The sequence below is a fragment of the Lichenostomus cassidix genome, chromosome 1Aa (assembly GCF_008360975.1).
Source record: "Lichenostomus cassidix isolate B80296 chromosome 1Aa, HeHo_3.0, whole genome shotgun sequence".
In the NCBI taxonomy this organism is placed as follows: Eukaryota; Metazoa; Chordata; class Aves; order Passeriformes; family Meliphagidae; genus Lichenostomus; species Lichenostomus cassidix.
Window position 1 is genome coordinate 44,648,197 of NC_139480.1, and position 18,302 is coordinate 44,666,498.

The 18,302-nt window shown below is 37.6% G+C and overlaps 1 protein-coding gene across 2 annotated transcripts in view; it reads left to right on the forward strand.

Annotated features, from left to right (window-relative positions):
• The first annotated feature begins 68 nt into the window (after positions 1-68).
• The window catches only part of APAF1 (apoptotic peptidase activating factor 1), a 30,663-nt gene continuing 12,429 nt past the window's right edge, over positions 69-18,302 (forward strand). Inside the window, exons 1-15 of one of the 2 annotated variants that reach the window (XM_085047075.1) lie at positions 69-324; positions 1,484-1,625; positions 1,917-2,106; positions 3,341-3,538; positions 4,537-4,720; positions 7,779-7,891; positions 8,411-8,542; positions 8,918-9,156; positions 9,709-9,876; positions 10,662-10,793; positions 12,631-12,744; positions 13,312-13,490; positions 14,945-15,071; positions 16,948-17,073; positions 17,680-17,811. In XM_085047075.1, the coding sequence (XP_084903201.1) occupies positions 1,488-1,625; positions 1,917-2,106; positions 3,341-3,538; positions 4,537-4,720; positions 7,779-7,891; positions 8,411-8,542; positions 8,918-9,156; positions 9,709-9,876; positions 10,662-10,793; positions 12,631-12,744; positions 13,312-13,490; positions 14,945-15,071; positions 16,948-17,073; positions 17,680-17,811 (2,172 nt within the window). In that variant the 5' untranslated portion in view covers positions 69-324; positions 1,484-1,487. The other variant, XM_085047074.1, reaches the window with a different exon arrangement.

Below are 18,302 nucleotides of genomic sequence, written 5' to 3' on the forward strand. Positions count from 1 at the left end.
CCCGGTGCGCCACGTCCGGGGCCCGCCCGCCCCCGCTCCGCCGCCAGGGCAGGCGGATGATCCCGGCACACACAGCCGCGGCTCGGCGGCTCCGCGCCGGCGCGGGAGCGGGAGCGGGAGCGGGGCTTTGTTCAGCGGCGGCCGGGCCGGGCCGGGCAGAGAGCAGGCAGAGAGCGGGCCGTGCCGGGCAGACAGAGAGCGGGCCGTGCCGGGCCTGCCCCGCCCCGCGGCCGGAAGGAGGAAGCGCTGGCGGTGCCCAGGGGCAGCGGCTCGCCTCGGGGCACGGCGGGGCCCGGTGGCTGGCGGGCTCCGCGCTGCCCGCAGGTGAGCGGCGAGGCGGAGGCGCACGGACGGACCGGGCCGGGCCGCCAAGGGTTCCCCGGGCCGGGTAGGGGCTGGCGGCGCGCTGAGCGCTTCGGGCTCTGTTTCGTTCAGCAGAAACCTGTTTCTGTTCCGTTTCTGGCAGCAGCAGCACTGTGTGAGTTAACCCTTTGTTTCGGGTGTTGCGGAGCGATTTCTATTGTATTTGCTTCACGTGTGACGTTATTGTTATTGTTAACATTACTCGGTTTTGGGCCGGGAGCTTTGGCGTCCCGCTCGCTCCGCGGGGCCGTGCGATAAAGGGAGGGTGGAAGGCTTTCCTAACTCGGTAATTTTCAGAGAAAATAGGAAATTCTGTCAGTAGGGAAGAGGCACTCCATCACAGGCTTATCCAAAGGCAGGTGTTGTAACTCTGCCCAGCTCCTGCAGGAGAGTGCCGGGGAAGGTGAGCTGCATAGCTGCTCTGTGGAGGAGTTTGAACTTGTTTATGGAGCCTTCCTGGCACAGTGTGATCGGAGAGTGCTGATCGATTGGGGCTCTCCGGGGCAGCTGATCAGTTCTGCAAAACCTTTACGCTGCAGGCAATAGTTTTCACCTGTTGTTGTCTACAGATATTTGGGTTTTTATGACAGGGAGGAAGAACGCAAGTTTGGAGTCGCTGTCAGATGCTGACAAAGGAAGGTGTAGCGCAGTCAGTGGCAGTGTTGGGTGCTCCCTCTTCCATCATATGTCGGGATCTCAGTGTCCTTGTATGGAGTCTGGAACTTGCAGACAGCAATGCGTTTATCCCGTGCAATGAGACCAGTCCTCTTTCTCATCCTGTTGTCCCAATCGCATGATCCAAGGGCTTAAAAAAATTGAGGGATGTTGTGGGTGGGGAGAAGACCTTTCCGTAGAGACATTTAGCAAGTTCGTAGTATGTGACAAGCTCGTAGTCTGTGGTTTTGTAGTTCTGAAAGCGTTCATAAGCATAAATTCATAGGAATGGGGAAAAGAATTTGTGTTTTCAGAATTAGCAGATGCTTTGCCACTCTTTTTGACTTTAACACCAAAATCCATAAGCTGTTTTAAAACTTCTATCCTTGTGCTTGTAAGTTATGTTCCTGTTCTGACTTGACTTCCTTCCCTTCTTCCCCCCACCCCCTTCTTTTTCGCACTGCAGAAATATGGATATCAGGAGCAGAAACTATTTGCTTATGAATCGTCAAGCACTGGAAAATGACATCAAGACTTCTTATATAATGGACCGTATGATTTCTGACGAAGTACTAACATTACAGGAGGAGGAGAGAGTGAAGCAGCAGGTAGAATCATCTCTCACTGCTATTTACCTTCCTAGTCTACTCACATATTTTACCATCCTTTTTAAAAATAGTAATTTCTGACTATCTAATTCCTGGATTCATCAAATTCTAAAGTGCATGCCTAGCACACAGCTTTATAAAGTTGAGTTAAGGGCTTTGTAAGTTAAAGGCTGTAAACTTCTGTAACTTAAGTTTCTGTAACTATAAATTGTCTGTAATTTGCAGATTGATTAAATGATTTCTAAGGTCTCTTAGTTTTGTATAATACCTCTTCTATTATTTTTTTTTTAGAATACACGGAAGGAGCGAGCAGCTATGCTAATCAACATTATTCTTACAAAAGATAATAATTCATATAGATCCTTTTATAATGCACTGCTTCATGAAGGGTACAGAGATCTTGCTGCACTTCTTCAGGATGGCATCCCTGCCATTTCATCTGGTAACAGAAAGAGTTCAATGGATGGAATGACTTCCTATGGTCAGTGTAACTACAGTGATCCCTGTGCTTGAGTGTGAAGACAAATTGTCTTTTATATTCCTTAGAAAGTGACTGGTAATACCTGTTCCAGTGAAAAAGGAGCAGTTGGTGCATTTGCTTGTTTTGGTACTGCAGTGGTCACTGTCTGTATTTCATCTACTTAATATGGCAGGAGAGTTACAACAGTTACAGCTTTTATAGGTCATCTTGACAGTGTTCATATTAAATAATGTTATTTTAAAAGGCAGGAGACTTGAAGCTGTCATGGTTTTCTCTATTTTGTATCATTTTTGTTGTAAGTGAAAAAAAGACTCTAATTTGTATGTATTAAAGAAGTTGAATCTAACAGAAAAACTTGTAGCCTCCAAAATTCAGATATTAATCTTGCAGATAATAATAATAATCTGTAATCTCTCAACCTATATTCCAATAGTTGATCTAATTATTAGGTTGCTAAATTCTTTGCAGCAGGTCTTTTAGTTACCCTATATAAGTTCCTAGCTTCTACCTGTGTTGTCATTGGTATCATCTCTTTGAACTGACATGAAATAAAACTTGTAGTTTCTAATGGGAAGAACCTTCTAACTGCATATGACTAATTGTCATATTTACTGCCACTCTACATTTAATGAGTGTCAAAGGCGTGTGGAGTTTAAGTATATCTTAGATAATCAAAGTTTATCAGTTATGTCACCCATATGGCCACAAAGTGGACAGATGAAGTGCACATTTCCTTTCCTGTAATGCTTTACCTCTTCTATTTCAAGTTGTGCTATCTCAGCTTAAAGCAGTGGAAGGTTTGCTTGTACCCTAGTGCTGTGCTGCTAAGTGCCAAGGAAAGGCCTTACACAGCATCCTTTCTTTTCTGCTGCATCCACAGTGTGGTACCTTCTGGCTGAGAAAGTGACTTGATTGTTGGGGGTAGTAATGTTGAGCTCCTGTGTTTGCCACAGTTTCCACAGGAGCTGTTAATTATCTTTTTCCTTCTAGGGATTAATGTAACAAGATTTCCTCATGCCGTTATTAATTTGAATGCTATTTTAAGCAGGGGGCTAGTTGCCTGCTAAGCAATTTATTTCTAAAAAGTAGTATTTTTTGAGGGCATTTTTATGGGACATGATGTGGGGAGGGAGACAACTGGTTATTTTGGGTGAAGAGTTGTTTGGTTGGGTTTGAACAGGCATCACATTTAAAACTCACTTTTTATTTTGATGTTTCTTGTTCTTAACTTTAGTGAAGACCATTCTCTGCGAAGGAGGCGTTCCCCAGAGACCAGTTGTGTTTGTCACTCGGCCAAAACTGGTAGATGCTATTAAAAAGAAACTGTACTGCCTGGGAAGTGATCCAGGCTGGGTCACAGTTTATGGAATGGCAGGCTGTGGGAAGACTGTTTTAACAGCAGAAGCTTTAAGGGATCCTCAGCTCTTGGAAGGTACTTTGAGAAAAACATCTGTATTTTAATAAAAATCACTATAGGTATATGCATATTGGACTTATATGGTGCATATATTATGTGTCTTCTTGAAAGTGATTTAGATTCCTAAATTTCTTAGGTGATTCTGAAGTACTGGCTGGCAACATACAACTCTCATCACCCTTTAGTGCTCTAGGACCACTAAGTATTTTATTAGTTTGTAGAAGAAAGTTTTGAATAGCTTTTCACCTTAGAATCTGCTTTGGTTTATGAGAGTAGATGCATCCTTAATTAATTTGAAAGTATTATTTCTGTTAGTGCAAATAATGTGTCTAGTTATACTCCTTTTGGGCATTGCTTGTAAAGTCCTCAGACTCCTCTCCTTGCTATGTGAGTTTAAAAAAATCTTGCTCTGACTTTTGCATATATTTTAATAGTGGTAGGTGTTTGTGGGTGATTAGTATTGCCTTACCTTAAAGCAGATCATAGATAAAACCATTTAATAGCATTTTTTCTGTTTTATTTTTTTTCCCCTGCATAGGACACTAGGAGGAGAAAGTAGGAGTTGGCATTAAAAATTTTTTTAAGGATAAATACTATAGCATCCTCTGCTACACCTGACTCTTCTAGATGTCTTCTTGATCACCATTTCAGGATCATTTTTACACCCCAAACTCTGAGGTCCTGCAGTGCTACAGGGTTAAAAATATAAATTAAGACTAAGTTAGACTAGCAGAAAGATGGATGCAGAAGGGGCTGTGGGGGGACAGGCAGGAAGACACGTAGAAAGGAAGGACAGCATCAGTGATGGTGTGAAATTTCTGGGGGTGCTTGCCCTATAGAGTCTGTTCCTTTAAAAATAAACAGTAGTGGTCTTCTAGGAGAGTTGCAAGGATGGCTTGCAATAGACTACAGGTTTGCATTTTAATTAATGTTGACATCCTACTGTAAGTTGCTATTAAATATTTAAAATTATTTAAAATGTATAGCATGATTAATATTTCTTTTCTTGTTAGATTGCTTTCCAGGAGGAGTGCACTGGATCTCTGTTGGGAAACAGGACAAAGCAGGGCTCCTAATAAAACTCCAGAATCTCTGTAGCAGATTGGAACATGACTCCACTCTTTCCCAAAGGCCACCACTCAACATTGAGGAGGCTAAAGATCGTCTTCGTTTGCTGATGTTACGCAAATACCCCAGGTGATGTCAGTGAAATCAAACACTATTCTTTTAACTGAGAAAACCTTGCAGAGTAACTTTGGTCTAATCATCTAAGGTGTCTGTGTTGTGGTTACATGTGTCTGTGGTGTGTATTTTTTTTTTTTTTAAACCAACTTCCTAACTTAGGCTAATAAGGCTTCTACTAACATAGTATGTTAACCATCTGTGCAGGAGATGTATTTGCTTGGAAAAGCACATAGTGAAAGATGGGAGCAAACCATTGGAAATAAGGATTGCTTCAACTTTCAGTGTTCTCACTGTGTGTGTAGAGTGTTTTACTGATACATCAGGCTCATGCAGCAGAAAAAAGGGTGTGTATCACTGCAGAAAATTCTTCCTTTCCAGAACAGCTGATGTCTTTAAAAAGTGCTGGTATAGAGGTACCAAAATGAAAGTAAGTTTTCATGATGTGGCCAGTTATTGCCAAGAAACCAGGGAAACTGTTCAGACTTCAGGGAAAGTGACCTGGTTTAATTAAGCAGCATCTCTGTCATTGCACAGCTTTTTTTCATCTTCGAGCAATAGTTTTTATTATTTGTTGAGGATTTTGTTACTCTCTGGGAAAATCTGTAGCAAACTGAGTAAGCCTGCTCCTCAGTAAGGTATCTTGGGAATAATCCAGCCTTGTGATCTTTGTAGATAACAGAGTAGAATATTGGCATTTTTGTCCAGGGGAAAGAAAGAAGTCTTTCTTGTGAAGAAAAGATGTAAGAAATATTGCCAGGTCCTCCAAAAGAAATCTATCTTCTTCTTCCTTTATTTTCTTATTGTTTGTTTGTTTGGGTTTTTTGTTGTTGTTGGTTTTTTTGGTTTTGTTGTGGAAATCTTACATGAAAAGTACAAATAACACTTTCAGCTGAAAGTGCACTTTTCCATGAAGTATGTGAAGTGGTTGTCTCCACTGGCACATTTCCATTGTTATTTCTTGTTTATTAACAAACAAAACAAACCAAAACTCTTCAATACAGAAGTGGGCATGGCAGGAAGTAGAGGAGAATGTCCTGGGGAGTGAGGTGCAGAGAGGGTGCAAGTGTATTAGAAGCAAAGCTTCACTGGTTCTGCATCTTGGGACAGAGCTGGCTCTGCTCTGGAATTCTCTCTGGTGGCAAGAAGTCACTTTAGCTATATCTGGATTCAGACAGTCAACTCAGTACTGGGAATAAAGTATTAGACAAAGGATTCAGACTGTGAAGCCAGTATGTTTCTTGGGATTAAAGTATTAGTCAAATGAAGAAATTGAAGCTACGATATTCTTTAAAATAAGAAATTACAGATTTTTATCTCTTGTGATTGTTATCACAGGATTTTGTTTTTGTTGGTTTGGGGTGCTTTTTTTGTTTGGTTTTTTTTCTTTGTTTGTTTTAAAGTTTTTTTTTTAAATAATCCTAATTAGGATTTACAATTTGTAGGTGTGAGTGGAGGAGAAAAATCACTAGTGCCTAATGAATGGGAGGACTTTCAAGTGCTCAGATTAATTAAAAACATAAATTTAGACTGTAGTTCATGCCACCCAGCATATTTTCAAGTGTGAAAGTGACACAAAATGAGTTCTTTATGGCTGTGATAGTATTCTTGTGAACCTTCTGATTTATCAAAAGGGTATTAATAGAGGAGTTGTATAAAAATGAGATAGGGGTATCCGAGACTTAAATGTATCTTTGAGAATATGGTATGATGTGTATGCACTTCTTTAAGGAGGTTCAAATCCTTATTTATAAGCTTTGATGTCATAAGTGCCACTCAGCTGAACAAAAATGCAGAAGTTTTGTCATTCGTTGGGAATTGGACAACTTAAGCAATAACTAGCGTAGCTGAAAATTCCATCCTTTCAAAAAAAGGTAGTACATGTAAACAATTTGTAGGAACAGATGTCAATAACTAAAACTCACTGAATGCAAATAACTGGTATTTCTTTTCATACATCTACTTGCCAGCTAGTCTTTTTGACTTCTCACTCCCTTAAAACCAATCTTTGAAAAACAGTTTTCAGTAGCTTCTCTGTCATATATAGGGAGGTGTGGGGAAATCTACTGTACATTGTGCTGGTGAGATTCCATGTAGGAACCTAGAAACGTGGCTAGCCAAAGGATTTGAATATGTAGTCACTATAAAATGTCATTTATGCAAAAAGAGCCTTGCCATTCAAGACAATTGGTTCACAAGAGGATTAGTTTCATATAACTTTCCAAAGATACAAGAACAAAACTGAAATCCCTTCAGTCAAAAGGAAACTGAAATGCTTTCCCACAAAGTTTATCACCAGCCTGTGCCAAACAGAGTTATCTAGTCTTGTACAACTCTTTTCTTCTTTTATGATACCTGGTGACTTTAAAACAGTAAATGTTTCTGTTTTTCCTGGCATCTACTAGTGGAAATATTTCTCAAAGCGTTGTTTATGCTTCATTGTAGCTATGAAATAATAAATGGTAACAACTTTTCTGCGATAACTGCATTCAGCTTCTTGCACAGTGTTTAATCACAGAATCACCAAGGCTGTCAGAAACCTTCAAGATCATCAAGTCCAGCTGCCAACCCAGCACCACCACCATAATCACCCCTAAACCATATCCCCAAAGACACTTCTTGAGCAGTTACAGAGACAATGACCCCACCACCTCCCTGGGCAACTTATACCACGCAGGCAAAATTATATTTTCTAATATGTAATCTGAAGCACCCCTGGTGCAATTTAAGGCCATTTCCTCTCATCCTTCTGCTTGAGACATGGCAAAGAGAGCAACTGCCACCCAGCTATAACCTCCTTTCAGGTCGTAGAGATCCATAAGGTCCCCCTGAGCTTTCTGTTCTCCAGACTAAACAACCCAAGCTCCCTCAGCTGCTCCTCTTAGGATGTTTTCTAGACCTTTTACCAGCTTTGTTACCTTTCTCTGGACATACTATTAAGATGTTCTGCATGCTAATATAAAAAAACTATGCAGTGATACTTTGTAAATTCTGAAAATGTTCTTTCATTGTTAAAATGCAATACTTTATTTTAGCATTAATAGCTGATCTGAAATATTTCTTCTTGCTCTAGATCTCTTTTGGTCCTGGATGACATTTGGGATTCCTGGCTGTTAAAAGCATTTGATAATCAATGTCAGGTTCTGATCACCAGCAGGGACAGGAGTGTAACAGATGCTGTGGCTGGTAAGGATCAGTTTCCTCTCCTGCACCACAGATTTTATGTGTTTATGTCTGCAATTTGTTCATGTGAACTTTCAAATGACTGGTAGAATCACTCTATCAATTTGTCCACAAGTGGCAAGGTTTTAGAATTCTGCTCTGTAGCACTTTATGATCTTTGTGAAATAAGTGTTACATGTTATCCTGAAAGTTAGGTGTTTACATTGAAGAGTGCAGTGATTCTCAGCAGAATAAATTAACCTCTGTGACACTGATGCTGTTAGACTGATTATCTCTACACTATTCAGCAGTGACTGCCCATAATGCATTAGTAATTATTAGCTTATAGTCTATTTTTTCTATGTATATATCTCCAATGCAAACTGATTCTGGTAAGTAGAATTTATACTCTTCTTAGTCCTATCAAATACTATGCGAAAAGTCATGGACCAGGTTCTTTGTTTCAGATTTTACTTGGAAAATACTTTGAATTTCCACAGGGTTTTTTGCATTTGTTGTTTTTTTCTGTATTTCTGTTTCTAGGCAATAAATTCGAGGTTCATGTGGAAAGTGGACTAGCACATGAGAAGGGACTGGAGATTTTATCCCTATTTGTGAATATGAAAATATCAGAACTGCCAGAACAAGCTAACAGCCTTGTAAGAGAATGCAAAGGTATTCTAGTTGCTCTTTGTCGTACCAGTTACCACTGAATGTATTTTTTTCTTCTATATTTTGACTTAAAAATAGAGAAGAGGACATCCTTTAATACTGTTAAGAATAGCACAAGTGGTTGTTAAACATTGTGGGGGTTATTTTAAGCTAAACAGAAGTGTTATGTTGATTTTTGAGTAGTTTTTTCAGTGTATTTTCCTTCTGCACCACAATTACACTTAAATTTGGTGAGTTTGCAGACGTCTACATGGATTTTCTCTCCTCCGCACCTTAAGAATTTAGTCAGGAAAAATTACCTGATTCAGTCACTTGACCATCACCTATTGCATCATGCTTCTTGAAGACCTCTAAAATTGCTCTAATCTTTTCCTTCAGGTTCTCCTCTCGTGATATCCTTGATAGGTGCATTGCTGCGAGACTTCCCCAGCCGCTGGGAATACTATCTCAGGCAGCTGCAGAATAAGCAGTTTAAAAGAATAAGAAAATCTTCCTCTTATGATTATGAAGCCCTTGATGAAGCAATGTCCATAAGTGTTGAGCAACTGGATGACAATTACAAAGACTACTATAAAGACCTCTCTATCCTCCCAAAAGATGTTAAAGTACCTACTAAGGTAATGACAGCAGTGCAGAAATCTTGTAATTTTTACTGAGATACAAACAACAGCCGTAAAGAATTCTTAAAATTTATAATTGTCATGTATAACTTCTACTCCATGAAACTTAATAATAATTGCTAGATTGGATAGATTTGGTCCATTATTGTATCATGACTTGAATTGTTAGCAGTCAAACTAAAATAGTCATAACTGAATAAACATATTCATAATGTTTAAGATTAATGTGCATTCTATATATTGTTCTTTAATTAGGTTGTGATTGAGCACCTTGAAAGCTTAAGAACTGTTAAGTGGAATTTGTCTCCTTTTATGATCACCATAAATCAGCACAAATAGACAAAAGACAGGTTAACTTGAAATATCTGTCCTGTGGTTTGGTATGAAGGAATTGGTAACCTACTGAATTGATAACTCTTTGTAACGTGCCTGTATTTGTTAGTATGCATTTTGTTGTCAGTTAATTGGTAGCCTTTTATAATATCCATACAAATGATATTACAACTTGGTTCTGACTCTTTTCTCTGCTGATGTATTAATATTTTTTAGGTTCTCTGTATTCTTTGGGATATGGAAACTGAGGAAGTTGAAGATATCTTACAGGAATTTGTTAACAAATCACTGTTGTTCTGTGATCGCAATGGGAAGTCATTCCATTATTATTTACATGATCTTCAGCTTGACTTTCTCACAGAAAAGAATCGCAACCAGCTTGAGGTAGCATATCTAATACTTTCAACTTCACTCTCCAAAGCTGAGCATTTTTTGGAAAATATTGCTTTGTTAAATGGTATCCCATTTAGCTTCATAGCATAGGTCCAAATTAAGTTTAACTTAATGCTGACTAATTAAAAATACTTATTTTCAACTTGAAATTGTGGAGTGATTTCTTGATGGTTCCATTTTGCAGCTAAAAGACTAAACTGAGAGAAGGCTCTATATCCATTATTTCTCCATCAGATGTTTCCAGCAGGAGATGTAATGTTCCACTGTTGATTCCAATGACATCAAGATCCTGCCAGAATAGGAAATTTCTTCTTTAATGCAGAGAAATGCTTTTTACTCCCTTTTTTCAAATTAAGGCAGTACTTTCCGGAAGGTGACCTGTAAGTTGGGCCCAATTTCAGTTCTGAAGGGCAGAAAGAGTAGGTATGTAGAAAAGGCAAGTTTTTAGATTGGGTTTAGATCTACATTTGTAAGGGTCCTTTTTTTGTTGGCTATCCACATTTAACATGAAGAGAGACTTGGTAGCTGATCTCAGTCTGAGAAGGAAGGTTAACAGCTTGCTTTTCTGTCTTTTAATGTCCAGAGAATTTTTCTGGAGAAGTCTTTAGTAATAAATTAGGTTACGTGTATAATTTTGGAAGGTAAGCTTTTTTAATTTCATTTGTTGATGTCTTACAATTGAGAAATAATATTGTTCCTTAATGCTATTTACAATATAATATTAACAATACCTATAACTCCTCAATACCCGAAGTGTGTTTTCCTTCTCATTGCAGGAGCTACATAAAAACATAGTAAATCAGTACAAGAAATACTACAAACTCAATCCACCTGTTCTGTCTCAAGAGGATTGCATGTACTGGTACAACTTTCTGGCATATCACATGGCAGGTGCCAACATGCAGAAGGTGGGTTCTGACAAGTGTCCTTTGTTTCCATTTTTTACCAACTCTTACCTCTGCTTTTCCCTCCAGGCCTTTTCCCAGCTGAGCCTCTCTTCCCCCAGACTTTAGTCCAGCTAGGTAAACACTCCATGTAGAGTCTTTAGGAATTCCAGTGATAATCACTGTCCCTTACAGAAAGTACTCTATTTCTACCTGTTGTATCTTGTCTTTTCAACCAGCTCTTGAGATTTCCTATTTTATACCAGAATACCTTGTGTTTTTCTTTTCCTTTTTAAGAAGCTTTAATAAAAAGTCTTCTCTAAACCTTCTAGAAAACCCAAGCTCTACTTAGTGTGTAATAATAGAACTAAATTGATTTCATCAGAGAATTTCACCCGTTAGTTACTTCTTTATCTTCAGAAGTCGTCTTAGTTTTTTTCCTCTCATGTACAGATTTGTGTGTAGAAATTCATTATCTGATTTCAATAGCAAAAAAAACCCATCAAGAGTTAGATGGACAAGTCTCTTGTTTCCAGGCTTGCCTTGGCGCCTTTAAAAATTGCTGTAATTTTTGCCAACTACTGTTCTTAAGATACTGAGCTAGTATAAGATGCAAATCATGCAGAAAGATTAATAATTAGTAATTTCACTTGAATTCGAGTTTCAAATGCATCGAATAGCATTTGATCCTGGTTGTTAATTGCTTTATTTCACATGCACTCAACCTTTTCATCTGAGCTTCTTTCAAGATGGCTTATCTGACTCATCATATAATACACTTTATGGATTTGTCTCTTATAGGAACCTTCATAATTAATGTTGGCTACAAATCCAAGTGATTTGGATCACATTTATTTCATTCATTTCTTCAGTTTCAATGTATTGTGCAAATGTTTTTATTAGCAGCCTTTCTACATTTTGTAGAATTAGCTTCTCAGAAGTCTTTAGCCTGGCTCATTATGACTGTATGCTTCCTAGAATTTATATTGTATGTATCACTTATTTTTCATCATTAAGACATGATTTCTGTTTGTTGGAAGGCTAATAAAGCTGGTAGCTATTCCTTTTCTTTGTTTAGCCATGATAATCTTTTAATCCTTGTGGTATTTACTGACTGTAAATTGGAATATGCTTTAAAGCTGTGCAGTGTTGTTGCTAAGAAGTTTTTCTAAAGGAGGTCTAAAGAAAACATTGGACCAATACTGTTAAAGATGGTCATCTAGCTAACAGGGTCATCTAGCTAATCAGTGCTTTTTTTTTCCTGAGTCTTTAGTAATACTGACAGACCTTGGCTGCCCTGGTCTGGAGGACTGTGAATGTGGGAACAGTGACTTTTCATTTGTGGACATAAATGTGAAATTGTGAGGGACTGGCTGGATTAGCTGAGTGTTCACAAGCCCTTAGGGTCTGATGTGATGCAGCCCAGAGCACTGAAGGAATGAAAGGGTGTCGTGGCAGGACTCCCTTTCTTATCTACCAATGGTTTTAGGAGTTTCAGCATCTCTTAGGAAGATGAACAATCACTATTAGCAGCAATCTTTGCTAGACTGGACTAGAAGAAGGTTTTCAGAGTTGAAAAACAAGTTCTTGTGTGCTACAAAGAAATTCTTGACTTCTGCATCCCCATCTCCACTCTGACTAAGTGTATCAAAGAGCATTAAAATACAAACTTAGCCTTCTATACACAGAACTTTTATACCTGAACAGTCGAGATGCAGGAAATGGGAAATTGCATAAGTTTTCAACTAGAGAAAGTTGTTCCAAAGTGTATTAAATACCTGATGTATTTCCTGTGTTTTTCCTCCTAAGTAGATTCTCTTGTGAAACTTACACTCTGAACTTAATTTTTTGTTTCTTGTAGGAGCTCTGTGATCTTATGTTTTCTTTAGACTGGATTAAAGCTAAAACAGAATTGGTAGGGCCTGCTCATCTGATTCATGAATATGTAGAATATAGCTCAATCCTGGATCAAAAGGTATGATACTAAAAGGTAAATGATCAGTCTGTTCCAAATACAATTTTCTATTTTGTAATGGCATTTTGCTGGATGTATGTATAGGTATATAGAAAGCTTAAAAAACCAAAGCATAAACCCATATTAAGTTGAACTTTAACTTGGAGGAGATAAAAATGAAGGAAACTCAGTCTTCTGTTTCAGTTTTAACTTCAGTGTGTAAGTGATTGGCCATGGAAATAAGTAACAATATAAATCAATACCTAATACATAAGGTGCTCTGCTTTTGAGAAGGCATAGGATTATGCTTACCACTTGGAATAGTCTTTCTGATCTTTCACACTGCTTATTGAATAAATCACTATTGCCAGTATTCTTTGTTTGAAAAATAAGGATATTATGCTTTCTGAAGAGGATAATGAAACATTTCAATCTATTGTATGTACTTGCTAATAGAAATTAATAGAAAAATAGAGCTAAGCACTTCTGTAAGAATATTACCTGTATAGAAATTTAAAAAAGCAAAGGACACCTAGGAAATAAATCCTAAAATAAATCTAGGTTATCAAATAAAATCTCTCTATTTAGGATAGCACAGTGCGTGAGAATTTCCAGGAATTTCTGTCTTTAAATGGGCACCTTCTGGGACGACAGCCTTTTCCTGACATCATCCAGCTGGGTCTTTGCCAGCCAGAGACATCTGAGGTGTATCAACAGGCCAAGCTACATGCTCAGAGAGAGACAGGAACGTTTTATTTGGAGTGGATGTAAGTAGCTGCAGTCCATCTGCTGATATGCTGATCCCTTAACCAAGGAAATAATTTAATGTGCAATTGAATACAGTGTATTGTACACATTGTATATAAAAGGACCTTTTTAAGAAGTGCTGGGATTTTTTTCTGGGGAAAGGAAGTGTAATAGTTTGCAAGAACTTAGGGGAAAAGGGAAGCCCTGGATATGTAAGGCCACAACTTAGTAATAATTACATAAAAATAAATTGAGTAATATATTTAGTTCTGTATTCAGTTATTGTTCCTTTTAAATAACAATGCAAAGATGAAAATATGATGCTTTGAAACTCCTTTAAATAATTTTATTTTAAAGTTAGAATTCTAGTGCAAGTATTGGGTATGTTAGAGTATGTTCTTAGGTTTTTGAAGTAAACTGTGGTTTCAAAAAGGAGACCATTTTTGCTGACTTGCAAAGTTTTTTAAAGTAGTGAGATGGGAAATCCTGTGTAATCTCTACACAATCTTGAAAATTTAAATAAGTCTTTGATGTTCTTGTATTTTTGGAAGTTGTTTAAGGAAAAAGTATACAGATCTAAACATTCTCCCAGCCTTGTCCAATAGTCAGTTGCACATGTAACTCCCTGATTGTTTGATGTTTCTCTTCTGATACTTGTACTACTTGGTGGTTATAAAACAGTGGCTCTATGTCAAGCAGTTATAGTAAGAGCCAGGGAGATTAGTCTCCTGTTTGAATATTTTGTTATTTTACTTAGCAAAACTGCTTGGAAATTGCACAGTTCGGAAGAGTCAATCTCCAGTTAGTTCAGGGTTTTCACCTTGGATGTGGGAGGCATGCTGAAGAACATGACTGAAATTCACAGAAAAGAGAGAGATGTTTTGGTCATTTGTCACCAAGTCATCTCAATACAGTGACAGCTTTCTGGTTTAAGATTTGGCTAAACAGGATAATTATGATTGCTGCTAACTCTTGAGTTTTTGTTGAAGCCAGGCAAGAGTCATCTAAGGTGTGTTAGATTCTGTACCTGATCTCTGATTGTGATAGTCACAGGCCTTATTTAGCTATCTAGTGATTGTATTGAGCCATTGTCATGAAAATTAAGGAAATTTGCAAAGATCTAAACAAGTTTACAAATGTTTTTGAATATGCTTGAAAAGGAAAAGTTCTGTAGGAGAACAAGAATTCTCAGGAAAAAGTTTTTGTTTGAAAATAGCATATTTCAGATCATAAAAATGTAATCTTTCTTGATCTCTAAGCTGTAACTGTTGAAGCACAATATAAACCTCTGAGTGAATGCTGAAATTTGTGTTTATTAGTTCAGCATGCAGGCTGAGAAGTAAAGTGTACTGGGTTGCTTGTTTTGTTTGTTATAAGGCTTGCTGCTCAAGATGTGTGAAAAAGTGTTAATCTTCTTAAAGATGATTTTGAATAATACAAAGGCACTCATCTAAATAATTGTCTTACCCTGTAGAAATAAAAAATCCTTGAAAAATCTCTACCGCCTGGTTGTTCGCCCACATAGAGATGCAGTTTACCATGCCTGCTTTTCTAAGGACAGGCAAAGAATAGCATCATGTGGAGCTGATAAAACTCTTCAGGTAAGATACCTATGCATGAGTGAAAAGAGATACTGCATACCATTTCAAGAATATTTGTTAAACAATCCTATCACTTTTCTTCTGTTGCTATGTGGAAACATTTGGATCTAGTTTGTAATTGGAGACAAATAATTGAAAAGGATGTATTATTGCATAAACATCAAGTTGCATGTTTAGAATGATAAGCATTTTCTTTTAGTTCAAGAGCTCAATGGTGTGAGTTTAGGGTTTATACCCTCACTGCCATAATGTGTGTGAACATGAGATGCCTTTTAATGATATGGAAAATGTCACAGCCCAAGTAATGCACCCCAGCTTGTTTAATATTTGTTTGCAAAAAATGTTATTTCCACTCACAGTAGACTTTCTGCAGTACTGAAAGCAGTAAGATGTTTTAGTTACAGCTTTACTATTTGTATGGGGTAGTAGGGGACATTGTGCCACTTCGGTGTTTAATTAGTGAAATGCCTTAATGTGAAAGAAATATATCTGTGGAGAAAACCCCTGAAGCTGAGAGCAGGAAACAGGCCCAAAGTGCTTAGAAAGCAGGTTAGAAGAGCCAGAGAGGAACATGACTAATATAAATTTGCCAGCAGTCTGCCTGGAGGGGAGTCAGCCAGCTCTCAAGGAAACTAGCAATGAGCCAGCCAGTAACCTGGTAAAGTCCCCATATTCCAGAAAGCCAAAGGTAAGGGAAAAGAACACCTTTGCTGCCAACCTTTGGTATTGTTTTGGATGCTTGAGAAATTGAGTACTAAGTTGCTGTTCATTTGGCTACCTAATGTGTTGTTACTGGGTTTTTTATTTGCTTATTTCGTTTGCTGGCTTGTTCAGTATTTTGATTGTGGCATCCACTGAAGGGGATGCCTGGTGAATGTACTCATGCTGTGCTGCAGTAACTGTGCTGGGCTTCTGTACTTAATGGCCTCATTATTGACACTGCAGATTGCTTATTTTTTTCTTCATTTTACACCCCAAAAAGTTCTGTGGATTGCAATTCCATTTAAAGTAAACTTTTTAAAAAAATAATAGGAAAATTAGTCATAATCAATAAATTTCAGTTTTCAAGGCTACTTTAAAAAATGATTGCTAGATTAAGAACAGATATTCTGCAGAACTTATGTGAAGGTAGATTTCCTCTTACTTTGGTACTTATGTTCTTATTTGAACAAATACCAACCATTTAATTGTCATTGATATTCCAGTTTAATAAAAAAATTCTGAAAAGTGCTGTAAAGAACACTTTGTGGTTTGCTTTAATAATTAAGAATATGTAACCTAAGATGGAAAGGGAGACCTGATTTCCACCCCCCTGCCCACCCCACATTGTAAAGTTAAATCCCAGAATTTGAGGAAATTGATACATATTTAGCACTTTTCCCCATCTGTCCTTTCATTGCTTATATCTGATTTGGGATTGAAATGTGTGTCATCCTGTCAAATTTTCCATACTTATTTTAGGGTTTTTGTTCCTCCAATCATCAATTGCTATTGAAATTCCTACTTTCCACAGAAGGATATCCCATACATATAAAACTGGAATTTGTAGTTTTAAGAATAATTTAGATTCTGTTAATGGGCAGTGTTTTGCAGTTACTACTAAAAAATACTGTGAAAGGGCATGGCTCTTGGCTTGAAGAGTGAGGGTAGAACAAAAATATTTTTTGAAAATCAGTTTTCACTAATTGTTTCTCTTACAATTTCTATAATCCTTACAAGATTTTATAATTATGTTATTGCCCCTGAAATGATGAATGCTTTTAAAATAAACCCATTTTTAAGAGCTTGCATAAAGAGAGCTGTTTGAGATGATAAACTTATATATGTGTTTTAAAATTACCTGTGACTTACAAGGTTTTACTGTTCCTTGGTTTAGGTGTTTAAAGCAGAAAGTGGAGAGAGACTCCTGGAGATAAATGCCCACGATGATGAAATACTCTGTTGCGCTTTTTCTACAGATGGTGAATTTGTAGCAACTTGTTCAAGTGACAAAAAAGTCAAGGTAAGGGGATGGGGAAAGGCAATTCTTTTTTTTCAAACTAAAAAACCTAATTTTTGTGTAAGCAACTCAGCGCAGATTCTTAAGACTAAAGGCCTTTTAAATGGTCTTAAATATTACGTGGATAATTCAATACTTGACAAACAGAAAAGCCCCACTTACATAATATAAAATATGCTTGACGTTAACATCATACATGCAGAATTAACCATTTATTTTATTTTTATTATCAGATGTTTGTTTTTAACTAGAACATAATGTGTGAATCTAGTCCTATTCATAACATGAAGATGAATCTGTCAATAATTCTTTTTTAATGCTTCTTTTCTGTTGCCTGTGAAGTATTTGGGATTTTTAATTCCACATTATAATAGCAAAATCTGCTGAAATTCCAGAATTTATCAGATTCTAATCTGAATTATGACCTTTCACTTCATAATGTCTTGCTTCTTTTTTTTCAAATATATAATATTTATATGCAAAACATTTTTGAGGCGTCATTAAGAAAGTTTTAGGACTTTAACTGTATTTCAGCACAGTTTCCAGGTTTTTAATAATTAATGATTTAAATGTATTTGAAAGCCCTTTCCATCTTTCAACTCTTCCTAGATCTGGAATTCAAGGACAGGCCAGTGTGTGCGTGTGTACGAAGAGCACTCAGAGCAGGTCAACTGCTGCCAGTTCAATAACAGAAGTGGTCAGCAGCTTCTGGCCACCTGCTCCAGTGACACATTCATCAAAGTGAGTGGAAAAGGTTGAGATTATTCTCCTGCTGCTTATCATAACAGGGTAGTTACTGATGTATAACTATTTGTAAACACTGGAAGTTAATGGTTTTTTTTAATGAGCCTGGTAGAAGAGAGGTGGCAACAGATTAAGAGTACTGACTAGAGCTCTGTAATCAGATTTCAACAAGGCAGAACAGTGTTTATGCTCAGCACAGGAGAATGGGCAAGTGCTCTGTTGGTAGGGCATGAAGGTGAGGGCTTTGGCAAGACAGAGAGGGTGAGATGGGAAAGGAAGTGAAATACTTGATTAAAAACAGTGTAAGAAAAAACTAAGGCAAACATTTAGCTTTGAAAACATCAGTAATTTAAAAAACTGGATATTGAAAGATTAGAGGTAAAAAAGCCAGCACTATATAAATGTAGCAGGATGTTTTTTTGATTAAATTGATTTGGCATAGTAAAGGAATGAACATGGAAGCCAGCAAAATAACAATAAGGAGTGGG